The following is a 27,905-nucleotide window of genomic DNA, read 5'->3' as shown; positions in this document are numbered from 1 at the left end:
TTAGACCTAGTAAATGTAGAACTTATTTTTAGGTACAAAATTTTATTTTTGGTACTACAGTATTTTTGCCTAACAGCAAATGTATCTTCATCTTCTTATATTTTTCTCACACTGAAGTAGTGTCTGTAATTTCTACAATTCTCTAAGGGCTTCTTTACAGGAAAATGAATGATGAACACAAATTCCTAAACAGGTTTCTCATTCTGATTGTATAATACATTTGCAATATTATGAATGTAATATGTAGTACTGTATACACACAGATATACATACATACATATATACATACACATATGCAATACATTACATACATTACAATTCAAAACTGAGAGGTAAGACACATTCATGATGGCAAATTTAATATGCAATGTTATGTCTAAAATAGGGCTGTCAAAAGATTACAAAAATTAATCTAGATTAATCGCAGGATTTCATGAGTTAACTTGCGATTAATCGCAAATTAATCGCACATTTTATCCATTCTAAATGTACCCTAATTTAACACTATTTAGGTTTTTAATACTCTAATGCTTTATGCAAATGTGTTAACAACAGTCTGTTTACTTTTTTAACAGAATCATCAGCCATTGTTTTGCATATGAATTTTCCTTTCAGAAGAATTTTCTTTCTCCATTTTTGTTTGCTGCTGCATCATTTGTGACCTGTGCTGGCAAGTTGAGTCGGAATTAGCAAGTTTAAAAAAATTGTTGTTCATATTTTGACATTCTCTATTAAAACATAGAACAATGCATGATTTGTTGAAAAATAACAAAATATGACAGAACTACACCTGTTTGAAGTTGAAAGAGTCAAATTACCACAAAATTACCACAAAATTACCACATCCATACATTAAATTAACACATCAATACCTTAAAATCACTGGTAAAACTTAAGATTTAGCACACACAAAGCAAAAACATCATCAACTTTTTTTCCTTTTGTTTGATTGACATTGAGACAGACTGCTTAAAATCTAAGTGATCTAATATAATGTTACACATCAGATATTGTTACCCAACAGTTAACCAAACATTTACTTAAGACATAACAGATTATAGATCCTACCTGCGTGAATTCTTATCAAAACAGATATTTGTAAAACTGTAATTTTGTGTAGATGTCTATATATCCGGGTCACGCGCTTCAGATGTCAGTCAGTCCGTGAGGAGATCGCTTTTGAGTCTTGTCGTTTTTAATAACTCTTTAACATTAATCAGGTACCAAACTTTATCTCTCTTAATGACTCTTTTAAAATCAAGCAAGTCCTGCAGTCTATTTTATAAGTCATGCATAAAAGCGAAACCAAAATGAATTGAGACGCATGTTTGTATTAGATTAAGCAGGAGGACAGTAACGTTACACCTCTCAGACTTATAAATAAAGATCATATCAGATGTCCAACGAGCATTTAGAGCATTGGATTTGCTAGACGATTTGCTTAATGTTCTTATTTCTATGAAAAACTTTTACTCATTTAGACAGGTTCACATTTGTCTGCGTCTCTGTTCATTCAACTATGGGCTGGACCAAGGGTCAAACAGAAATTGCGTTAATCGCCGTTAATAAAATTTGTGGTGTTAAAATGAATTTGCGTTAACGTGTTATTAACGCATTATTAACGCGTTATTAACGCGTTAAATTTGACAGCCCTAGTCTAAAAAAAACCTTGTTATTCTTTATCTTTTTCTAAAGGGGACTGTTACTTGTTTCCACTTGTGATGGGGAAAAATCTCCTCAGAGTGTTTGTTTTTACATGTATTTTGTTTTTCCCAAGTAGATGTGTTAATAAATAATAATAATTGGCATTTTCTGAAGTTTTTAACAAGGTTCGGGAGGAGCACGATCAGATAATTAACTAATTGAGAACAGGTACATCTCATTAGGTAATCAGCCGAACACTACATATACAGGCATCCTACCTACCTCAGTCTTGAGATCATTTACCGACATCCCTCCACCACCTCAAATCTGTTCTATCCAGATAGGGAAGTTCTCTGGGTTCGGGCCATACCCCGGATTCGGAGTTCAAGCTTCACTCCAGATCCAGAGCCCTCCCCCAGGACAGCACGCCAAAAAATGCTTACTTTCGCAATTAGATTAGATGTAAGGGCGAACTCGTGAATTACCTGTCGAGAAGAAATGTGGCAAGCTCTGCATCCAGCTTGAACCCTTTAAAATCTCATAGATCCGGATTTAAATGCCGGTCCGATATTGATCCTAGTTTTATTACGGTTATCGCTTTCTATCTTCGTTTCCGTCTTTTCCTTGGTTGTTCTCTTAGCCCTTGTTGTTAACCAAGGTATCGGAAGTTTGTTAGTGTATGTTCTCTCCGCCATCACTCTGTGTTCAATCAAACACACCTGTGAACTTCAGGCGGATGCATGTGATATTGTAACGCATGCAAGAGGTGGATCTGTGGTGTGTGCAGGAACTGTGATTGACAGGCAGATTTTACACAGCCCTGCGCTGATTGGACCAGATGAACCGGCCTGCATTGATTGGACCAGATGAACCAGGAGCGGTGGATTTTTGCCAAACAAATAACAGGCTCTAAGTGGAGGTAGAAGCCCAGGTTTTTTTTCTTAAGTCTAATTATGTTGTTCTATCGGAGCATAGTGTCGGTTTCAGTGAATATGAACAAAAAAATTGTGCCGACTGCAGCTTTAAAATAAAATTCTTGAGTTAAAATAACACAAAAATGTAAGTCATTTAGGTAATTCTAAATTGACACATTGAGTAAATGCAACTTAATTTTCCCATGTAAAATCTAATTAAATTTGTAATAAGGATATTATGTGTTGAAACTACCTAAATTATTTTAGTAAATATAACTTACTAGGCAGTGGACTTGTAGTTCCCAGCATGCTTTGCATGGGACTACATTTGGAGAGTTACATTTGAAATGGAGAGTACATATAGAGAGTATGTATATTTGAAATATACATTTTACTTAATTTCACAAGTGTGAAATTTACTTGAAAATCCTGAGTGCAAAAGAAAAATCAAGGAAATTTTACATTTATTATATAGAACTTCTTATATTTATTTCTATAGGAGGGACTTCATAGAACAAGGAAGACATCAGTCTGTTTTTAGGACAGTGAGAACTGCGATATAGAGATAAGTCAATTGTGTGAAAATGTATACGTTATATCGCACACTGTATACACAATCAAAGCTTTGAAAACACAGGAAAAATTTACGTTTCAGTTACTGCGCATGTGCACAGGTTGTCAAGTGTCTCACGTCACTACGTATTAATTATAAAATAATTTTTATTAACCTGTATGTCTAATGCTCACAACAGAGCTATCACAGTCACAGTTTCATCTTTATTACATCAACCTTGCAAACATCCTGACACAGAGAAAAAAGCTGTTATAGAAATCTTAGATGGTGTGATGGTAACTGTAAAAAAATGCTCACTTAATATTCAGATGTCATTTTCTTGGAGACCTTTCACCCGCCTACTACTTTCAAATAGTATAAAATCCTCTTAGTTTTTTGCTCATTGCCTGATCTCAACATCAAATCCACTTTACTGAAATTTGATATTTTGAAATTTGAAGAATCCTGGAACAAAATCACCTGAAGTCTGAACATCTGAAAAGGTTTGTTACTGTAAATGATTTTGTCCACCAAAGGTGCCTGTGAATTTTAACTAATAGTTTACAGATATTATTAGACATTCACGCTATTTGTCTGCTGTCTGGGCAGGTAACGCTTGAGTTAAAGAAATATATATATATATATATATATATATATATATATATATATATATATATATATATATATATATATATATATATATATATATATATATATATATAGATATAGATATAGATATAGATATATATATATAGATATAGATATATAATGGCTCTTTATACAGTATATTGAATGCTTCTTCATTTGTAAATTTAAAACTATAAGAAGATGTGATGTGCTGTTTTCTATTGTGCAAAGATTTTTGATTTATAACACTAGTATTTGTTGTCTTTTGCAGCTTCTTCGCTGTATTATATTCATACCTGATCTCCATTCGTTGTACATCTGAGGATTCAGACTAAATCAGGATGTTGACCACTGCAGCTCTTATTCTCATTGTCACCAGTAAAGTTGTCCTAGGACAGGTAAGACTGAATTATGAGTCTGTATATGACTGTGCAATATATTTAAAACAATGTAACATTGTAAAAAAGTGTGGTATAAATACATTATGATAAATAACCCCACATCACAGGTAATAATGCTTGTTAATTTCTCATACCAATAGGATGACAGACAGCCTGATGTAGGACAGATATGTCCATTGGATATGGCGCTGGATTCAGTTGATGACATGTATGATGGCTGTACAATGAAGATGGAAAAGCTGGTAAAGCCAAAATTTCTAAAGCAAGAAATCTGTGAAAACATAACTCAATTTGCAGCTTGGATAAACATTAGAGGACTATTTCCTAAATCAAAAACATTGAAAATGCACCAATTAATCGCCATTTCGGTGTACACTGGAAATGAAGTATATGGGAAATTCAATTTGAGCGTTAGAAGTGGTAGACAAAACGGAACCCACAACTGGTATTCACTTCACTTTTTGTTGACAGAAGCGATACAGATTCTTAAGGAAACACAACAGAGATGCATGATAACTTATCTTGGTACCAAACTTACATATAATGAAACTGTTCTAAACACAGAGATTCGTTTTGGTTCATTTGCGTCCTCCTCTACTAAACAGGACGTAGCAATGGGATTTGGAAACGAATCTTGTTTTGAAATTAAAACATGTTATAGTGCTGATGTGTCAAAATGCTTCTATTTACCTTATAAGAAAGAGGTGCCGATTAATTTTCCGTATGATAAATTTAAGGTCATTCAAATCAAGAAAAGAGCCTGCTGTGACACTATGTTTGTACTGGAGAGCTCTGGGACACAAAGTAACTTAAACAGTACAATGGCATCAGTCAACTCAAGAAATATCACAATGTGATAAATATCAAATATCTAAATTATCTCTGACTGACCAGCCTTCACAACTTCATTCTTCTTTCTCTTCCTTTATATTAAGTTTTCACACAACTTGCCAGCTGCTTTTAAAAACTTAAACTGTTTGAAATACAAGTTTCACAAAGTTTAAACTATACGAATAATCCGAAAGCATATTAATAACTGCACTTTGCCTATATTTTATTTTTTATGTGGTTCTTATGACACGGCTCTCTGAAATATTTCATTCTGATTGGTCAGTTGTGACACAAAGTGTAAAACTCCTCTTAAGAGTTACAGCTTAATGTATCACTTTATTGTTTCTGTTCAAGTTTGCATTTGTTACAAATGAGCTAATAAAATATTTTAAATCAATAGTTTATGTCCAGTTATTTATTATTGTAGTATATGCATGTCTATAAATAGTAATTACATGTTCATTGATAACATTACAGCAATGTCTCACTAGATGACAAGGTTACAACAGAGCAGAATACACTTAATTATCTTTGCTGTAATGTTATTAGTAGTTACATGTTCAATTCATCTCATCACCATCATTTGCAATACAGTAAAGCATTGTTCAGTGATGTGAAGTACATTATATTATTTTATTATCTGAAATGTTGTAAAACTTGATGTTTGAAGAAGTCAGTCAATTTAAATTAACATATATAGGATCACTAACTTACAACGCACCTTCAAGTGTTTAATGGGGTGCTTTATTTATTTGGCCTATCCCTGTGGTTTTAAACTCCAGTTCAGGAGGCACGAGCTCTGTACATTTTACATTGCAGCACAAACTAGGGGTGTGCAATAATGACAAAAATCATATAAATTTTATTTTCTTGTCAGATATTTTTCTCTCAAATTTTAAAGATCTCCTACTACAAGATTTGAAATTCATGGAGTGATTTATGTACCCATTAATCGACAGTGGTGGTTAACCGGCAATACGCCCTTTAATCATAAAAAACTGTAGAGCAACGTATCATGTTGACATCATTTTCCAATGAACAGGGTCTGCATTCACAAAACATCTCGAAGCTAAAAATAACCCCTAACTTGTCAATTTGTTAGTCCTTATTTCAGTACTCCTAAATGTTTGCTTTAAGAATATTGGTTTCCCAAACAGGAATTAGACTAGTCCTAGACAAAGATAAATATAAGAGCTGTCCAAACTGAAAACAACTTGCACTGACATTTCGTTTTGCCTCAAAATGCACACAAGTAATGTTTTAGTTTGTTAAAACTACGGTAGATGTGAAGAGTTTGGTTCCAAAACGCAATAAATCCGTTTGGACTAATTTGGGTAAAAAAACGTGTTTTCTATACCAAGAAAGTGATGAAAACCACTATTTTTTGTTACAAACTTTCATATAGCATATTTAGGTTATAATAACATTAAAAATTCAAATCCACAATTTGTTTTTTAAAGATTTATTATAAAAACTGATATTCTTTTCGCAAAATGCAATAAATCCATGACAAGTTTTTTTTTTCAAAATGTAATAAATGTATTGAATCAATATATAAATGTGCATTCATCTTTGCCATTTTATATTCATTTAGTTGACTAGCGGTATAGATTGATTAAAAAAATAAACATTAATCAAAACACTTACTTTGTCATATTAAGAACACTCTCATTGCTGCTGTCATCATTAGGACGTTGTCGCTGAACTTTTTTGACAGCGATCAGCTTTGGTCCTGCTTGATTTCTGTTGACTTTGGGTAAATAATGGAAAGTTTTTCATAAGATCCCCTGGGGTAAAAGTGTATGCAAGACAAAAGCTTGATACAGTCGCATTTTCCATTGCCAGAGTGGCTTACATTTCTTCCCCGCAATAGAAAACTACGCCATTAAAAGTATTATTTTGTTTTTGTTTGTTTGTTGATCACGAAGTACAAAGTAAATGAGCCATTGCTGTTTACAATGGGAATGGTGCCCTGTGATTTGTTGAGCGGATTTATTGCATTCTGCAGAAAAGGAGGACTGCCGTTTATAGCGTTTTGGGAAAAAAGGGAGAAAAGATGACAGAATAACAACGTAGATATCAGATTTTGCGTAAAATTAAGATTTTACTTTTTAATCCTGACCTGATACAATAATGATTTTGGTGGTAACTATTTAAAAAAAGGCGTTTATCGCGTTTTGGAACCAAACTCTCTTATTTCCTAATTAAACTAAGGCCTAGTCCTGGCCTAAGCTAATGCTTGTCCAGGAAACCACCCCAAAGTGTTTTTGCACTAAAACCAGCTCCTAAATCTGTGAAAGTAGATAGTCAAAAGTACAGAGTACCTAAGACAAAGTATCACAAACAATCCTATATTAGCTGTTGCTGGCAGTGTTTTGATGTACTGTACCCCTATGGAATTCTGAAGCTGATTAAATAATAAAAAAATAAACATAAATAAATATACGAGGAAAAGTAAATTAAAATGTAAACAACAGTGAATAATATTAACAAATACAATAAATATACAAAGAAATGTATAAAAACAAAAACAAATGAGTGTTTATAATCTTACTTCCTTATTTATGTAACAATTGTATTTTTTCCATAGTTATTTATTTCTACATTATTTGTTTTTTTGTCTGTATGCTAATGAGGGGGTGGTGTTTCACCTCAGACATAGCAATCAATCTCAGAGTGCCAGTGCTGAAGCTTTGAGGCCACAGTGCCACCTTGTGTCAGGATGACTTTGTACTTCACGCCAAACTTGAAATAAACAACTGCATTAACATTAACAAATACGCACACCGCTCCACTTTTTTTCTGGCAACAACAATCACTGGATCTAAACATTTTCGGCATGCAAGTAGTTATTTTGTGCATTTTGCATGCTCTTTTAGCACAATTGTACAGCCTGGATGATGGTACAATAAGGGACGGAGCCAAAGATTGTAGACATTGGGGGCTTAGCCCAAATCTAGGGGTATCAAAGAATGGTCAACTGCTAATATTTTTTCTCCATTTACGGCAGCTTTATAAAGTTAATTTTTTTAATCCTTTTACAATTTTTTAAATCCTATCTCATCCTATTTTTTGATAAGAGAAGTTTAAGTGTCATTGTAAAAATTGGTTATGTTACAGTTTCAAAATGACAATACAGAGAACACAGCAAGGTTCTCTGTGTTATCATTTTGAAACTGTAATATAACACATTTTAACAATGACACTTTAACTTCTCTTATCCAAAAATAGGCAAAATATGTTTGCTGAAGGCTAATCCAGTAAAGCTATAAGAAAGAATAAAAATTTTGACTTCACTAGCAGAACAATTCTGCCCTACAAAGGCAAAAGACCTTAACTCGCTTAAGTGTAGAACTGAGAAACATGACTTTAAAGTTTAGACTTTTTAGTGACTTTTGATGTCAGTTATTTTCTTCTTGATTTTTATTTTCTTGAAAAAACAACAAAATTGATTCAAGATACTTATCCACATGATAAAGGAGGTTTTGAATGTCCCAAAAATATTAATAACTAATTTTTGACCAAAAACGAAGTTACTGCCTTTTACCTATGTAGGGCAGAATTTCTCACCTGCTTATGAAAGCGTTCTCTCTCTCTGTCTTAAGAAGCTTCTCTCTTTCTCTCTCTCTCTCTCTCTCTCTCTCTCTCTCTCTCTCTCTCTCTCCTTGCTCTCTCTCCTCGCCCTCCTCTCTCCCTATTTGCACTGACAATTATCACACATAAAGATATTTTAATGTAAAATATTAAGGATTCACCTTTATAACTGTCAATGTATTTCTGATGTGAATCACTGCGAATTTCAGAGAAATGCATACAGACAAAACATATAAGCTGCCTTAACTATTATCACCTTCTTATTTCTGACGTCTTAAAAAATAAATCGTATATCCATCTATAAAAATAATAGGGTTATATAAATGGGTTAAAATAAATGGGTTATTTTTTACTAAAGATGAAATTGCTTTGTAATTTAAGTTGTTGGTGATAGATTCATGCCAATTATGTATTTGAACAAACTAGTATTTTTGTTTATTGCTGGCAGTTTAAATTAGAATAGTTTTAACACATACAACGTGGCTGTCGTGTTGTGTGTTATTGATTAATAAAGAGGCAAATAATTTGAAAGTAATTTTTTGTGTGATTTATTTATTAATATAATTTGGGCAAGTTATGGCTCAGTTTTGGAAGATCTGGTTAAATGCTGGCTTTAATATGGTTAACCTATGTCTGAGAACTGGTACCAATGTTAGAACCTGTTCTGGCCCAGGTCTGGGCCGGTTATGGGCTATTATCTGTCTGAAACATGGGCCAGTTATGGTTTGTCTGTAATCCAATCCTGGGCCACTGTAGGACCGTCATTCTTCGTTGAAAGTCGGCCGAGGAAAAACTGGTTGTGTGGGCCGGAGCTTGGCCAGAACAAAATTGCTATGTGTGATATAGTCAGTTAAATCAGGATGTTAGGACCGGTAAACAGAAATACCAAGACGTCCAATACAAATGGTATTCACTTCACTTTTGGTTGACACAAACGATACAGACTCTAAAGAAAAGACAACAGGGATGCAATTCAACTTATCATGGTACCACTGCTAAATTTGATGATGTCAAGAGCACAGAGATTCGTTTTGGCTCATTTGCGTCCTCCTCTCTTGATCGTAATGTAACAACTCATTTCAGAAATGAATCTTGTTTTGTACTCGAGACTTGAAATATCACAATGTCATTATCTCTGACTGATCAGCATTTACATACTTTTATTTCCCTTTTTTATGTAAAGCTTGGCTTTTATAAAAGTTAATTATTGCAGTTTTCAGTATATCTGCATGATACTGTTTTTTTTTAGATTATATGCAGAATTAAATGCATTTGTTGCATATAAGTTGTTCTGCTGCATACCGTACATACACAATGTTCCATTCTGCTTTAAACATGATCTGGGAGGTGGGTCCTGAGGACTGGAATTGAGATCCACTGTGCTAAATGACTAAATTTAAATGTAATCAGGCCTGGGTGTGGCTAGAAAAAGTGAACTCAGGTGTAATAAACCACATTTATGTGTTAATGGGGGGTCATGTGTGTTTGGACTTTCTTTTCCCTATAGTAAAAACCTTCATACAAAAACTGCATGTTGTGTGTACTTGTGTTATCTTTGATTAATATTTAAACTTGTTTTATGATCTGAAACATTAAAGTGTGACTGTTACAAACACTGGGGCCAACACTTTTTTGCACTCTGTATTCAAATAATTGCATATAGTTAACAAATGTCAAAATGAGTGTACAGAGTTTTGCGTCAAAAAAAAAAAAAAAAAAAAAATCAGAATAATTGCAAATGTGAAATTTGGTAATGTTTTGGTATTTTCCTTCCTGTTAGACTGCCTATCCAGGAACCATTGCGGGGTGTAAAGCCCAAGTTGCCACTGAGACATGGGTGTCCAATCCTGCTCCTGGAGTGCCGATGTTTCTGCAGAGTTTTGCTCCAACCCTAATCGAACACAGCTGATCCAGCTAATCAAAGTCTTCAAATACAGACTAGAAACCTTCAGGCAGGTGTGTTGAGGGAGGTTTCAGCTAAACTCTGCAGGACATTGGCCCTCCAGGACTGAGTTTGGACATTCCTCCACTAGGAGAATACTAACAACATTAATTGGCCATTCTTTAGCCCCTCAATTGAACTGGAATGGCTCAAACCAAAAGAGACTTTTTCAGAACCTGAGGCTAAGGAGGGTTGTAACAGGTAAACTAGAATGTGGTATTAGAAATAGCATCTATAAATAAATTCCCACACAGTGGTATTTGTTTTAAGAAGGTTGCGGTCATGACGATGTTGCTCTTGTTCTTTTTTTGTCAACCAATCAAGTGACTTGTCATAATGAGTAAAAAATGAACAAATAAATTAATGAGTAAACTCCTGCCCTGCCCCCCGATACTATCATGTATCGCCGATCTCACATGCTGACGATAGAACGATCTCAAAATGGGGCATATCGCCCAACACTATTGTGTATACAGCAAGGTTTTTGGGTGGATATGGAAAACTTTATTAGAAGGAAAACATCTCTGAAAAGCAAATAGGCCTATATCAAATACTACATCCCCCACACCATTACACCACAACCACCAGCCTGCACAGTGGTAACAAGGCCTGATGGATCCATGTTCTCCTTATGCCAAATTCCATCTACCATCTGAATGTCTCTACAGAAATCGAGACTCATCAGACCAGGCAACATTTTTCCAGTCTTTAACTGTCCAATTTTGGTGAGCTTGTGCAAATTGTAGCCTCTTTTTCCTATTTGTAGTGGCGATGAGTGGTACCCGGTGGGGTCTTCTGCTGTTGTAGCCCATTCGCCTCAAGGTTGTGCGTGTTGTGGCTTCACAAATGCTTTGCTGCATACCTCGGTCGTAACGAGTGGTTATTTCAGTCAAAGTTGCTCTTCTATCAGCTTGAATCAGTCGGCTCATTCTCATCTGACCTCTAGCATCAACAAGGCATTTTCGCCCACAGGACTGCCGCATAATGGATGTTTTTCCCTTTTCACACCATTCTTTGTAAACCCTAGAAATGGTTGTGCGTGAAAATCCCAGTAACTGAGCAGATTGTGAAATACTCAGACCGGCCCGTCTGGCACCACAACCCATTCTCACAAGATGCGTACAAATGACACGCAGTGTGATTATCGTGCAATAGATACGCCAAATTCCGCTTTTGCGTGCATATGATACGCCAGTCCTTCCCATTCACTTATATGGCGAATCGTTTCGTGTCATTTTATTTATTGTTTTCTCATTTGTTTTCTGTTTTTAAACCATTTTGCTTGGGTTTAGGGTTAGATTTCAGATTTGTTTAAGCCGGTTATTTATTATACAGGTTTCTATATGTTTTTGTCTATATTTAAGCCATGGTCGCTTGGAGTTGGGGTTAGAGATGGGGTTTGGGTCAGGATGTCATTTTTAAATAACAAACAGTTGTTCTAACCCTAAACCCAAGCGAAAATGAAAAAAAAAAACAGAAAACAAATGAGAAAACAATAAATAAAACGACACGAAACGATTCGGCGTATAAGTGAATGGGAAGGACTGGCGTATCATATGCACGCAAAAGCGGAATTTGGCGTATCTATTGCACGATAATCACACTGGGTGTCATTTGTACTCTTTTTGGTGAGAATGGGCTGGGCACCAACAACCATGCACCGCTCAAAATTGCTTAAATCACCTTTCTTTCCCATTCTGACATTCAGTTTGGAGATTGTCTTGACCAGGACCACACCCTTAAATGCATTGAAGCAACTGCCATGTGATTGGTTGATTAGATAATTGCATTAATTAGAAATTGAACAGGTGTTTCTAATAATCCTTTAAGTGTGTGTGTGTGTGTGTGTGTGTGTGTGTGTGTGTGTGTGTGTGTGTGTGTGTGTGTGTGTGTGTGTGTGTGTGTGTGTGTGTGTGTGTCGCAAATCGCAAAATGAATACCATGCATTGGATCATATCGTGAGATTTGTGTATCGCTACAGCCCTATCTACAAGTTTCACTTTTTGAATGGAATTTGTGAAATAAATCAACTTTTGATGATATTCGATGATATTCTAATTAGGGGTGTAACGGTACGTGTATTCGTACCGGACTGTTTTCGGTACATGGCTTTCGGCACGGTGCACATGTGCACCGAATGGAATCTTTTGTGTGCGGAACATAGCTCAATTTTCGTGTTTCCACATGAATGTATTACAGTTTTTTACGATTGCTATGACACTTTTTTCAATACTTTTAACAAATTTTCTAAACTATTAACACACCAACACACCTAAAACACACAACTGGCAAAACAGTTAATTTTATCCTCAAAATCACACATTGTAAACTAAACTCTCACACTGTTTACAAAAACACTGTAAACATGTTTCAGAATCAACTAGTTATACCAGATCATCAACACATGTTCTCTTCCAACAGAAACATTTAGTCAATCATAACACAATCTCATGAAAAACACAAACATAAGATGGAAAAACAAAAACTGCATAAGTTTATGTGTAAGTCTGTCCTTATACAACAAACAGTTGTTTGTATGATTATAGACTGAGTTTTGCACTGCAGTTTCTTTTGAAAACTTGATTATAGTTTTGTTTAGTTGGGTTTAGTAAATGCATGTATTATGTTTGTTTTGCTGCAGCAATTCAAGACAAAAATGAATCATCCATCTTAGAGTACAGTTTATGAAAAAAGGTAGAATTGTTGCAGTACAGACTTTACAGTATTTACAACAGGACATTACTGCAAGATAACAAACATATTCAATATTACTTCCATTTACAGTAAAAAGTAAAAATAAACAAATACAAACAGAAAAAGCCACTGAAGAATAAAGCAAAAAAGAAAATCTCATCATCTAATCTATTGCGTTTCTATTTGGCCACATGTTCTCATTCACATTACACCTGATTTTTCTCTTGCAAGGCATCTTGTGAAGAACCTTTTGCCATGTCTTTTCCACCTCTGACAGTGTTCAGGTGTGATGTCTGGGAATGCACCATCTATTACATCCAGGTGGGACTGGAGGAAAACCTCTCCCTTGTCCTGGTGGTCTTCCGCTGACTCGTGCAGACATATTTTTGTGTTGCTCATATTGTTCCTTTTCCGCACAAGATCGACCTAAAGAGCCCCTCCTTTACTCTATTGTATACCATATAGTCATCCAATTGAAAGAAACTGAGTGTGTTTCCTAGGTGGGAATCAGCTGTGATTTATATATTTGCATTGGTACAATAAGTTGTTTTTCAATCCCAATGGAATAAAATACAGGGGATATGTTTATGTTTCAATTCATCATATAAACAGCTGTTTACTTTGACTATAAGTGAGGTTTAGCACATGATGTTATCTGTTTTGACATGCTGTGTGAAAGCATTTGTAAATTTGACTTTAAAAATCTATTGTTTTGGTCTTGTTTGAGCTTGTCTGTAAAAGAAGTTAAAGCATTTTAAATTTGTGTTAATTGTATGCATTTTGTGTTAAACCAACAAGAAATGTGTAAATAGTATAGCTTACATAGGTGGATGTAGTGCTAACTGTGTTAAGAGTTTTGAAAACTTGTTAAAAGTATTGAAAAATCTGTCATAGCAATCGTAAAAAACTGTAAGTGGCGGAAGTCTCCACGTTCAGCACAAGTCTTCTGTCAAACATATAACATAATTCGGCCCGCAGAAAGATTTTTATTTACTTAGTTGTATATTCGTTTGATTATTGATGTAAACGTTTGCGTGTCGCGTCTAAACGCGCGTGTTAAACGCATGTCAACGCGCTGTTTTGTTCTTTCAAAAGTGCGTGAGAGGTGGCGCGTCTTTCGTTGCTACGCAATCATGAGTCGCGCTTTCTGTGACAGCGAGAATAAGGAATGCATGATCAGATTTTTCATTTGCACCTCACGTCAATCATATCATTGACACAATGCGATCAGTTAGTCGGGACAGAGAAGAGCTGTAACCCAGTCTTACTCAGCTGTTACTCAGCTGCGGAGGGGTTTGTTAGTTTAAGTCACAGCTTACATTGGCAACACAAGCAAAGATTAGGAGAAACGTGCAAAAGATAAAAGATGGCTATATGCAACTCACTAATCTCAATATGAGTGTATAATAAGTAAATCATCATGTTGCTTGCTATGCAGTTACACATAGAGCATATTATTTTTTATACAGAGATGGTACATAGCCAATTCAATACTTTGACTTAAAAAAATCCCAAATAAATCAAAACAGAAATTTTTTTTGGTGTGCAAAAATGTAGGCTAATAGTTCATAAATTTAGGCTATTCAGGAATTGAATTTGTTAGTTTAGTGCAAGGTTTTAGTAGAAAAAGTTTAAGAGAAGGTTAAGAAAAGATTTACCTACTGTTATAAAATAATGTAAAAAAAGTAATAAAAAGTGTTTAAAAAAAGTGTAAACAAATTGTTAAAAAAGTTTCTAGTAATAAACAACCTGCAGTTTAATGTATGCATTTTCCCCCTTACTGTACCAAAAATGAACCGAACCGTGGCTTCAAAACCGAGGTACCCACAGAACCATGATTTTTGCGTTAAACCCCTATGACCAGCACCTGTTTGTGCATGATGAATACTATGTGCATTTTTTTATTTATTCTATTTTGACATTAACTCTTTCGCTGCCAGCGTTGCCAGCCAGCGCCAGCGTTTTTCATGATTTTCGCAAAAGTTTAATGCCTTCCAGTAAATGTTCTTCTTTAAATATATAAACATACAATATATCAAATGAAAGAACAGACCCTCTGCTTTAAAAAAAAAAAAAACGTTTCATCCTACCTTGAGTAGTTCTTTTGTAATCAGCTTTTGAATATGGGTAGGTTTCTGCAAAAACACCACATTTTGAGCAAATAGCAGAGATAATTCAATTTTTGTGACGGACTTTTCATAGAGTTCCCATTCAGAGCGATCTTTAAAACAGACATGGACATGCAGCTGCTTGCCATAGGGCAATACTTCAGGGTTTAAAAAGTTGCGGAAAAATTAGCCACCTGGTGGATAATAGCGGTATTGCGGAAAGACGGAAATACTCGTCATTGGCGGGGAAGCGTTTTCTCTTGATTGAAGAGATATCTCGTCAATCAAGAGAAAACGCTTCCCTGCCAATGGCGGCGAAAGAGTTAATTTACTGTCGTATTATATGTGTACATTTCTAGTATTGTCTGTACCTTGTTTTTTATTAATACAATTTTGGAAGAAAAAAATGCAATTTAGGTTCCACCCTTGTATATATCACTAAATAATACATACAAATATGACAGCAGATGTGCAATATAACATTCTGAAAAACAAAATCATATTAAAAATAAAATCTATTATTACAATGAGATATTAAGAATGTATATAAGAAACTATTCTAATTTATATTCATTGTGAACCATATTTACAACTATCAATGTTTGCCCTTTTGAGTTATTTTATGATTTTACAGTATGAAAGCTTTTTAAACCATATAAAATACAATGTCACCTAATTATCTGTAAGCATTTCACCACAAATACAATAATTAAAGAAACCTCTTCCATAAGATTTAAGTTAAATAGTCCACAAGTTATTAACTAGCTGTCCCTAGTTTCTAAAAAAAATAGTTTGGCAATATTTCTATACTACATGTTCAATTCTCAAAATTAGCAATTTCTTTTCATTTATATCAGACATTTCCCTATAAGGCTCTGTATGAGATCTCTTGTCTGATTTAAACCAGTTTGACACAGCTGAATTAAAATGCGTTTTTTTTTTTTTTGTTCTTGCAGAATTGCAAATTATTATTAGATCTGATGTATGAGAACTGAAATAAGGAACTGAAATAACTGTGCTTTTTGACACTTGTGGCACATTAAATGCACACTTCTGGGGTGAAGTCAGCATGTAGCTTAAACTAGAAAAATGCATTTCCCGAGGAACTGCAAAAGTGTGCTTGCTCTTGTGCGGTCACTTACGTGATTTGTGAAATGTACAATTTTAGAATGTTTTTTATATGAAAATATATCACGATTGTCATTTTTGACAATCAAAATAAAAAGGTCCGGTCCAGCGCGACCTCACGTAAATGCGTAGTGACATAGGGAGGTCACGTGTTACATATATGAAACGCACATTTGCGGACCATTTTAAACAATAAACTGACACAAAGACATTAATTAGTATCATTCAACATACAACGTCGGAACAGTCCTCTTTCAACACACTTGTAAACACTGGGGCGGAGTTTCGCGTTCGCCCTCTGTGACCTCTTGACGTCATGATGTATTGCGTGAGGTCGCGCTAGACCGGACCTAGACGAGTAATTGTGGTTTAAAACTATTAACACTTTTCTTGTTGCTTTAACACAAAATGCATATAATTAACACAAATTTAAAATGCTTTAACTTCTTTTACAGACAAGCTCAAACAAGACCAAAACAATAGATTTTGAAAGTCAAATTTACAAATGCTTTCACACAGCATGTCAAAACAGATAACATCATGTGCTAAACCTCACTTATAGTCAAAGTAAACAGCTGTTCATATGATGAATTGAAACATAAATATATCTCCTGTATTTTATTCCATTGGGATTGAAAAAAACGTATTGTACCAAATACCTATGCAAATATATAAATCACAGCTGATTTCCACCTATGAAACACACTCAGGTTCTTTCAATTGCACGACTATATGGTATACAGTAGAGTTAAGGAGGGCCTCTATAGGTTGATCTTGTGTGGAAAAGGAAGATTATGAGCAACACAAAAATAATATGTCTGCACGAGTCAACGGAAGACCACCAGGACAAGAGAGAGGTTTTCCTCCAGTTGAGTTGGGTCCGAGTCCACATTTGTCGAGTACGAGTCAAGACCAAGTCATTAAACATCAAGACCGAGTCCAAAAGGGTCCGAGTTGGACTTAAGTCCGAGTTCTTAAAGGCCGAGTCCAAGTCGAGTCCGCCCAAGTCCAGAGAGTAATTCAATTGAAAAAAGATACAAAACTTGTATTGTAAATTGTTACTTTCTATTAATACTTTAACCTTTCAACCCATTAAACCAATGGCAATATAAAAATGTAATAAAAATACCTCAATTGCTTCTTGTCATTGCCATTGAACATTTTTATTTTATGTCAACTAGTTTCCTATCAAAAATTATTTCAAAGAAAAGAAAGGGATATAGAGGTATCTTCTTTTTACCAGATGTCTTGCAAATAAATTCTCTATGATTTTCGTAAGTAAAACAAATTATTGCTGACTTTGAGGACATCGTGGTAGCCACGCATTGTGTGTGATTTGTGTGTTTGTCTGCACGTATGATGCGACTGGCTGCTGCCTGCCAGTGTGTTGCAGTAAAATAACAGGACTATCTAGTAGTTAATACTAGTGTTTAAACGTACATCATAAACAGATCTCTCTTCTGAAAAACAAATTCCTAGAAGGGGAAAAAGTCTTCTGTATGTGCGGTTCAGAAAATGACAGGCACGAGGTTTGCTGACTAATGTTGCCTGATCTTGCACTAAAAAAACAGCGAACAAGAAAAATCCAATAATAAACCAAAATAAATCTAAATGCTTTACTTCAAAGATCAAAATATTGGGACCGGCACCTTCACACTTTATTAACACCAAAAACTTGATCGCTTCATGAGCCAAAAACCATAAATGGTTAAGCGCCAAAACGATACTTACGTACAAAACAGCCGAGGACCTGGCAACACTGCAAGACCGCGCGCTGTAAAGCAGCATCACAAAAGAAGCGAACACAACACCAAGATGCAGGTTTATTGCAAAACACAATGCTGTTAGATTATTTTGGTCAAAGCTGTGAGTGATAAGCATGTGAGACGGTAGGACGTTGCTATGGTTATTTCTGTGTCAATCATCACATTTTCGGGAGTGAGTCTTGTTCCGTACAGACATGAAACGAACATTTAGGGGATTCACTCCCGCATTTAAATGCGGTTGTCACCCCCGAAAGTTTGCAGTGTGTATGAGACAGTGAGACATTAATTAATTTCCCATCTCAAGTTTATGCTGGTTTTATTGTTACACATGACGCGGACTCGACTGTACTCTGGATATTTTCCGAGTCCAAAATGTCCAAGTCCGTGTCAAGTCCGAGTACAAATTCACACGAGTGCGTGACAAGTCCGAGTTCATTCAAAATTGGACTCGAGTCCGGACTCGAGTCCGAGTCCAAGTTCGAGTACCCCAACTCTATCCTCCAGTCCCACCTGGATGCAATAGATGGTGCAAAAGACATGGATTCCTCACAAGATGCCTTGCCAGAGAAGATATCAGGTGTAATGCGAATGAGAACATGTGGCCAAATAAAAACGCAATAGATAAGATGATAGGATTTTCCTTTGACTTTATTTTTCAGTGGCTTTTTTTACTATAAATGGAAGTAATATTGAATATGTTTGTTATCTTGCAGTAATGTCCTGTTGTAAATACTGTAAAGTCTTTACTGCAACAATTCTGTCTACTTTTTTTCATAAACCGTACTCTAAGATGGATGATTCATTTTTGTCTTGAATTACTGTAGCAAAACAAACATAATGCATGCATTTACTAAACCCAACTAAACAAAAATATAAACAAGTTTTCAAAAGACACTGCAGTGCAAAACTCAGTCTATAATCAATACAATCTACTGTCTATTGCAAATTGATCTCACAAAGTTCCGTGGGATAGTCACAGAATTTTGTGCTCATTTTTCCGTGGCATTCTCACGGATCTCCGCATTTTTCCGTGGCCCTGCTACGGACTGTATTTTTCCGCCGCATTCTCACGGAATGGTTACTCAACTGCTTTTTCCTATTTTTCCTAGTTTCCTAGTTTAGGGTTAGATTTGGTGTTTGCGTTAGGATGTCACTTTAACTATTGGTTTATACTATTTTTTCTGATTTATTCTTTTATATTTTCTAAACTTTAAACAATTGTCGCCTGGCGTTGGGGTTAGAGTTGGGTTTGGGTAGGGGTGTCATTTCATGTAAATCTAACCCTAAACCGAAGTGAAAATGGTAAGAAAATAGGACAAAACAGTTGAGTAACCAATCCGTGAGAATGCAACGGAAAAAGACAGTCCGTAGCAGGGCCACGGAAAAATGCGGAGATCCGTGAGAATGCCACGGAAAAATGAGCACAAAATTCCGTGACTATGCCACGGAAATTCGTGAGATCAGGTTGGTCTATTGTATAAGGACAGACTTAAACATAAACGGTATTACTAGTTGATTCTGGGACATGTTTACAGTGTTTTTGTAAACAGTGTGAGAGTTTTGTTTACAATGTGTGATTTTGAGGATAAAATTAACTGTTTTGCCAGTTGTGTGTTTTAGGTGTGTTAGTGCGTTAAGAGTTTAGAAAATTTGTTAAAAGTATTGAAAAAGGTGTCATAGCAATCGTAAAAAACTGTAATAATAAGAAAACTTACGAAGAACAAGTCATTTAAAAAAAAACTGCCAGATATTGACAGACATAACTGTATCATATGATTTCCTAATGTTTGAAAAGCAAACTTTGAATATCTCTGAATATTAAATGGGTGTTGTTCATTTTTCTTCATAGCCTTTGGGACCCCCCCCACACTACTTTCAAATATAAAACCCTCAGTTTGTTCCTCATTGCCACTCTGCAGATGTGATCTCAACAGTTTGCATCGTTTCAGCATAATTACTTTACTAAACCATAGCTTTGATATACTTGCTACTCCATTCATCAAACACTGGAACATAAGTCGCCTGAAGGTCGCAATTTCTAAAAAAAGGTTAGTTACTGTAAATGTTTTTGTATTACATTTAACATTTATTTTTTATTTATTTTTTTAAAGTAAAAATGGCTCTAACATTTTTTTTACTGTACTATATTCATACCTGATTTCCATTCAAAGGATTCAGACTAAATCAGGATGTTGACCACTGCAGCTCTTTTTCTCATTGTCGCCAGTAAAGTTGTCTTAGGACAGGTAAGATTGAATTATGAATTTATAATTACTGTATGATCAACATGATAACAATAGATATGAATTTATTATTATTTTATCCCATTGCTATAGGATAACGAACAAGCTGCTTCCCAAGCACCAATATATCCATTAAGTATGTCAGAAAATTCAGTTGATGACCGGTATGATGGTTGTACAGAGAAGATGGCAAACCTGGTGGAGACAAAATATCTATTAGAAGAAATCGCTGCTAACATATCAGGCTTTGGAACTGCTTGGAAGACCAGTGAAGAAAAAATCTCTAAACCAAAAGATAACTTGACTAGAAACCATTTAATTGCCATTTCCGTGTACACTGGTCGTAGAGTAAATACTCAATTTAATCAGGATGTTAGGAGTGGTAAACAAAAATACAAAAACATGAAATACGCATGGTATTCACTTCAATTTTTGTTGACAGAAGCGACACAGATATTAAAGAAAACACAACAGGAATGTAAATTAACTTATGGTGTTTTCAATGCAAAGTTTAATGAGAATGTTCTGAACAAAGAGATTCGTTCTGGCTTATTTGCATTATCTTTTCTTGATCGTAAAGAAGCAATCAAATTTGAAACTGAATCTTGTTTTGAAGTCACGACTTGTTATGGTGCTGATGTGACAAATTACTCTGAGGTTCCTTCCCAGAAAGAGGTGCTGATTCCCCCATATGAGACATTTAAAGTGACTGAAATCAAGCATGACTGGTGTAAGACTGTGTTTGTGGTGAACAGCTCTGGAATAACAAGTGACTTAAACTGTGCAGTTGGATCAGTCGAGTCCCAGATATCTCACAGATGTCTGTCGCTTTGGCTGACTAACTTTTACATTTTCGTTCATTTCTCTTTATTATACTAAATATTACTTTAACTTCTTATAAAGCCACACGCATAACATACAGGAAAAAATATACCCTGTCCATAAGAATTTATTTCTACAGTTAATTAATACGTGATTTTAACAAGCTCCTTATTTTTGGGAAATCATTCCCATGCTTTATTTGATCATTTCTACGTTTTAGGTAAACCGTGTGCATGCTATTTTTTACCAATTTCTGCCAGCAATTTCATCAATTTATTGTCGTTTTACTGTGCAGTGATGCAACCTCTTATCCAACCAATACTGTTTTGTTTGTTTGTCCATTCCCCCAAATAGGACCAACAGATGAGTTAACTAAATTAGCACCTCTACGGAGCAGGTAAAAATATATAAATATATTAGGGTATGAAATTATATTTCGGGGTATCATTTTGCTATGCTTACATGCATTGGGTTATGATTATCAATTTAAACTGCAAGGATTCATTGTACTTGGGGCATTCCACCGAATTGGTGCCATTTCTGTCCCCAGGACATTATGGGCCAGCTTGCGCCAGGGCAAACTATCATTTTGGCATTAAATTTATTAAAGACACGCAGTGGATAATTAGTTAATTTTGCGACTGAACTTATTGCATACGTTTCCCTTCAGGCACAAAATTTATAGGAGATTATTTAAATGATTCACGCAATGCAATTTACTCATGTTTGCGTGTGTGATTTTACTGGTATTTGTGCCACTATTTAATGCTAAAATGCATCTCAAAACCTTTTTGGCTTGAAATGGCTGTAATTGTTGCTGATAGCAGAGGATTTTTTTAACACGTAACAGTTTATTTGAAATTCCAAAAGAACGTATTATTCGAAACAATTGCTTGCCAAGCTACGTTATTTTTATTTGCTAGAGTCACTAGAAGTCTTCACACAATACCTGGGCTGCGTTCAGCCCCAACAATTGCACAACGTTTATTAAACAGAAAGAGTGATGCGTTGAACTCCCTGTTGTGATGACGCAAGAGTTGCAAATACGTCGGTGAGCTTTTACTGAGAAGGCCATGCTTTGTGTTCTTTTTTAAATGTTTCTGGAGCCTGATGAAATCATTATAAATACGTGTTTAATACTGTAAAATACGCTCGCACACTGTTTTGAACTTCAACTAGGTGTTTCAAAACGTCTCCAGTTTTTGCAGCTTGTTTGCGACCCTGAATTAATTTGCGCTGCTATAAGTAGATTGCATTGGACATTATGGAAATCAGATGTTGCGCCTGTGTTATTTAATTTGTGCCATTTTAGTAAATAACCTGCAGATATTTCCAATCCCATCTGTGCTTTTTTGGAATCGGACTTAATTTGTGCTCCCTAAATCTGGCCCTAAAACTAAATCTAAAATAAATTGTATTACTAGGTAAAGTGTTCTGCATGTTAGTTAAAAACTATAGAACACTGAAGCACAGCATTTGTTTTATACTTTAAATATAAAGCATAAAATTCTTCAGATATCTTTTACCATTGAAAAAGTCATAACATTTTAGATAAAATGCACATTTTAATTATGTCCCCAGGATTTCACTCAGTCGTGTTACCCAACAAATCCCACAACAAATTTAGGAATATTCCACAAGTCACATTTTTGATAGAAACTTACATAATCTGGTCTTCTGAAGGCCATGCGAATACCAAAAGTCTTTTTTTTTCATTTTCTTTTCTGTATATTTTATGATTTTGATGCTATGAATGTAAATGTTAATCTAAATGTTAAGTCATGTTACCTATATCATTTCTTTGATCTTATCGATTTATTTTAATTAAAAGTAAAAATTGGTAAATCCCTAGAATTTTCTTGTTGTCTTCATGCTATTAGCACATATTTAATGCAGCTATTTCTCTTGTATTTGCTAAATCTTTGCTAAAAACTGTTACTTTCAGTCCTGTTACCAAAATGCCATGTTAAAAAATAAACTAGTTACCCATGATTGACTGATAATCATTGTTGCCGTGACTGCCAATCAGTCAGTCACAGAAGTTGTGAAAATGCTGTTTGTCTCATGTAACCAATAAACAATGTCTATATATTGACGCGCACGTTTCATGTTTCTTTTAATCACATACACTGTAAAAAAATACAGCATGTTAAACTTTTTCTTTGCTTTTTTGTGTTTTTATGTGAAGCTACTTTGGTAAAATGAACAATTGTGTCAAGGGCTATTGAAATAAAATTGAAACTATTACATTGCTAAAATAACGCTATTTTGTGTAATACAATGTGCTTGCGTGGTTTGTGGTTCAAAAAAACACATTATTGTTGCTCCTCTATGCCCTGCCTCCCTGAAATACATTGATTTTGTACAAAGCTCATCATTCTGAAAGGCTCAGTGTCCTCTGATTGGTCAGCTAACCAGCATGTTGTGATTGGCCTGAATACCTCTGTCCTCTCTCTCAACCGGAAATGTGACGCTCCTTACTATTTTTGGAAGATCAGCTCACAATGCAATGCTGACAGGAGTTAATATCATCTTTACTACTTTATCAATACGAGCAGAATCTGATCCAAAAAAATGCAGATGACCAAGCAGAACGTAACAGATTGGTAATACTAAAACATTAAAACCATGTCTGCATTTGTGTTTGTAGAAAAGTAGACAAGTTTGTAAAGTTTAAATAAAAGTGAATAACATTAACAAATACAATAAATATACAAAGAAATTTATAAAAAAAAATACATGAGTATTTTTTACTTCCTTATTTGTGTATAATTGTAATTTTTCCATATTTATTTATTTCTACATTTAATATTTCCACTTTTTTGTTTGTATGCTAATGAGGGGGGAGTGTTTTACCTCAGACATAGCAATCAATCTCAGAGTGCCAGTGCTGAAGCTTTGAGGCCACAGTGACACCTTGTGTCAGAATGACTCTGTACTTCAATCAAAACTTGAAATGAACAACTGCATTAACAAGAATAATAAATGTTTTTATTGTAAAGTGTTACCAAATGCCACAATTTCACAAAAGGCGTACAATTAGGAAATATTCACAACACACTAAACTTATATTCTGTATATATGTTTTTATTTTAAACATTGTAAAAATCTTTTTTTAAATTCATCTTAAAATACAGAAAAACGCACACCGCTCCACATTTTTCTGGTAACAACAATCACCGGATCTAAAAATTTTCGGCATGCAAGTAATTATTGTGTGCATTTTACATGCTGTTTTAGCACAATTGTACATCCTGGATGATGGTACAACACTGGCGCTGAGGGGTGTTTGAGCCCAGAGTCATAATCCGTTTCTGTTCTGTACATTAAAAAAGCTTCTTTCGACAGTCATCGTGCCTAAGACAAGGCTATCAAACCGCGAACAAAACGTTTTGCTTGTTTATCATCTTGTGGTAAACTGTAGAGGATCTTATGAATCAGGCATTACAGAACAAATGTGGGTGTCTGATAAGCCTCTCTAAACACTTAGGATGGGTGAAAAATTGGGGGCCGGTCATTTAAGCATGTGATTTTAGCTTGTTTTGGTATGGCCACAATGATAAGATGTTTTTCAAAGCACAACAGAAAATATTTGTTATAAAAATTTAACAGAACCATGATAACAGATAACCATGATGACCCTTGCAAACCTTTATTAATACAGTACTGGGATATCTATACTTTAGTAAAATACTTTAGTGATATCTATACTTTAGAATAACCAGGTTTAAAACAGATGTTAAAATGACTAAAAAGCATTTTTTTGGGAAAAAAATACACCTCAAAAACCTTTTCCTTCCTCTTTTGTCAATGTGTCACGTCAGTGTATTATGCTGAACCTGTATGTTTATCTTCTTGTTAACCATAGTCTCTCACCATTCTTACCACATGATATACTTATTCTCATCATAGGCTTTATGATAATTTAACAACACTTTATTTTAAGTAATGTTTTGATTACAAATATTTGATACAAACCTGCATACTATACAATTATAACCATTCCAAATAATTTGATGTTAAACTAGGATGACCAGAATTTTCAAAGGATGGAGAGACACGATTCGAAATACTTAATTTAAGGAGAAATTTACTTGATCAAGCTGGTCTTACCTGCACTTTAAAAATGGCTGTTTTTTTTAATAATAAATTTAATAAAAAATTGTGTTTTTGTTACAGAAATCTAGATTTACAGTATGTTTCTGCAACCTGAGCGAACTACGATAACTTGCTTTAAATGGACTTTTGGTAAAGTATGTGTCAGGGCCCTGTTTTGCATCATGGATTTGATTACGAGTAAACTTTTATTGGTTTTTAATAAAGTCTTTGGCAAACAACTAAGATCTTCAATTACTTAGATTTACAATAACGTTTACATGTTCAATTCTCAAAACAACACACAATTTACTCTATTCAGTCATTTTATCTGAACTTGCTCCATAAGACTTTGTATAATATCTATTGTATGATATAAATCATGAGAATATGATCTTTTATCTTTCAATAGATATTTCTATAAGGCTGCTTTGCTACAAACCACATACCTTCATAGAAGAGCTATTGAAATAAAATGTAATTTGCTGACTGACCGTTGCAGTGTTAAGCTGACGTTTCAAGTCATGTTTTTTTTTTTTTTTTTTTTTGCTGTATTACAGTATTTCAACTCTCCGAAAGTTTCTCATGTTATATTCGTGCCTGAGACAAAGTTGTCAAACCACGGACAGAAACTGTTGCTTGTTCATTTCCTGTGGCAAAGTTTAGCCCCTATTTATTGACAGCAGGCCAAATTGGCTTATCATTATGTTTTATTAATATATAAAATAGTTGTGAGATACAGAAAGTGTTAAACCTGGTTACATCCAATGCCCTCTGTCTACTTTTTGTCATGTTGAGCTTTCCAAATCATTAACAATTATTAGATCTGGTGTATGAGAAGTTTAATAAGAATGTTGTTGCACCTGTAAGAATGAAAATAAATAATAAAAATAATGCTGTAATTGAACATTACAGTCACCTGTACCTATGGTGTGAAGTAAACATGTAGCTTAAAAAAGTGAAGGATCTTAATGTCAATGGCCATGTGCTTTCAAACCAACCCAGGCTCATTGGAAATACGTTACTCTACCTACATTTTTGCAAAACCTAAAATACGTAGCTGAAAGTACATTTCCCTGCACTTTTCGGGTGAAACGTCCACTAGAGGCGCTATGTGGTATACAGCGAGTCATACTTGGCCCGTTTCAGATGCATGTTTATAAAAGGGTTAGGGTTAGGGTTTATAAGTTTATAAAAGGGACAATATAGGATGTTCAGACTTGTCAGCATACACTCATTTTGACATCAATTAGTAATTATTTACATGTTTTTGAGGTGCCAAGAGCACATATCTTCTGGATCGCACATCCTCGAGGTCATCGCACTTACTCGAGGTAAGTTACCGAAAGAGTATGGTATTGCCTCGCAAACGGAACAATTTATAATAAAAATGCATTTGTATGTTTTCGTTTTTTGTGTTTTGATGAAATTAAACGGCAGGGAATCGCACAATAATGATATTGCGTTGATTACGTAATACGTACCAAACCGCACAAAACTATATGGCAAACTATTCTTGAACAGCCAGACAAAATATTTTACATGTGTCTAGGTGTCTCACTACCGAGACTCGAGTAGGCTATGAGTTAACTGTAACTGTTAATCCGAACAGATAATATCAAAAGATAATAAAGTTTTGCCAGAACGTAACGGTACGTTTCAGTCAGGTGATTGTTTTATGTACTCGGTGAAACGTACAGCAAGTTAGTGAGCAGTGGACACCCGGCTTTAATTACCCTGGTACAAAAAATATATTTTATTGACCCCCATAATCTCAATTGATCTGTTCTTTTATGACCCGGATCATATTTATCTGGCCATTCAACTGGGTTTTAAATGTTAATATTCGCTCGCAGTCTCAGACCCGGCGCCAGACACAAATTCACGGACGGGCATTTCATTTTTTAGGGGGGGCACAAATGAGAGCAACGTCACTGCAATGCATAATATCATTAGTTATGCATTAAGTGGACAAAAAAGCGAGGAAGAACTAACATACCTCTCCATTAACGCAATACGGAGAAGTCGTAAAGATTGGACCTAGCTTACTGAAGCAATCTAAACGCAAATAAAACACGTCGCAGGGCTCGACATCAACGCTTGTCCGGTTAATATCAGAGGCAAGTGGATTTTTTAAAAGGCCAAGTGAAAGAGAATTTTACTTGCTCGACCGAACAAGTAGCCTAGTCTGATTAAAAAAACGCCAATAACAATCACCAAAACAGGATGATGATTCTGCATCCTTTAATCAACGGCGACCGAAAGTGCATAATGTAAAAACGCAAAGTTAAACAAATAAGCACAGCAAACACAAAGTGTGTTAACAAAGTGGGTTGAACATACTGCGGTAAAAATGTGGATTTTTTAATAACATGATACAGTTAAGCAGCATCATATCACGGTTGAAAATGTGACAGATTTAATGACAGTTCACTACAAGTAATTAATATTAAGCCACTTACATTTTAGACGCAATGTTGACTGTTTTTGTTGTTTCAGCAGCGAAAATAGTGAAAGATCACAGCAGAACCATAACGTGTCAG

General features: G+C 34.9%; 1 protein-coding gene and 1 long non-coding RNA gene across 3 annotated transcripts in view; both read left to right on the top strand.

The window, feature by feature from the left end:
* The first annotated feature begins 4,000 nt into the window (after nt 1-4,000).
* Nucleotides 4,001-27,905, top strand: part of LOC129423980 (NAD(P)(+)--arginine ADP-ribosyltransferase 1-like) — a 37,785-nt gene continuing 13,880 nt past the window's right edge. Inside the window, exons 1-2 of one of the 2 annotated variants that reach the window (XR_012368417.1) lie at nt 4,001-4,136; nt 4,280-5,339. Coding sequence is in view for 1 of the 2 variants with exons in the window: in XM_073865088.1 (XP_073721189.1) it covers nt 4,080-4,136 (57 nt within the window). In the remaining variant the exon portion in view is untranslated. Of the gene's footprint in view, nt 4,137-4,279; nt 5,340-27,905 lie in introns of those variants that run through there. The other variant, XM_073865088.1, reaches the window with a different exon arrangement.
* LOC141362873 (uncharacterized) lies at nt 20,117-23,362 on the top strand. Its single transcript, XR_012368434.1, has 3 exons — nt 20,117-20,250; nt 20,374-20,448; nt 20,539-23,362. It is a non-coding gene; the product is annotated as an uncharacterized lncRNA (long non-coding RNA).

Source organism: Misgurnus anguillicaudatus, unplaced genomic scaffold (genome assembly GCF_027580225.2).
Source record: "Misgurnus anguillicaudatus unplaced genomic scaffold, ASM2758022v2 HiC_scaffold_29, whole genome shotgun sequence".
Taxonomy (NCBI): domain Eukaryota; kingdom Metazoa; phylum Chordata; class Actinopteri; order Cypriniformes; family Cobitidae; genus Misgurnus; species Misgurnus anguillicaudatus.
Note: the sequence above shows the minus strand (reverse complement) of the source record. Positions and strands in the feature narration are given on the sequence as shown.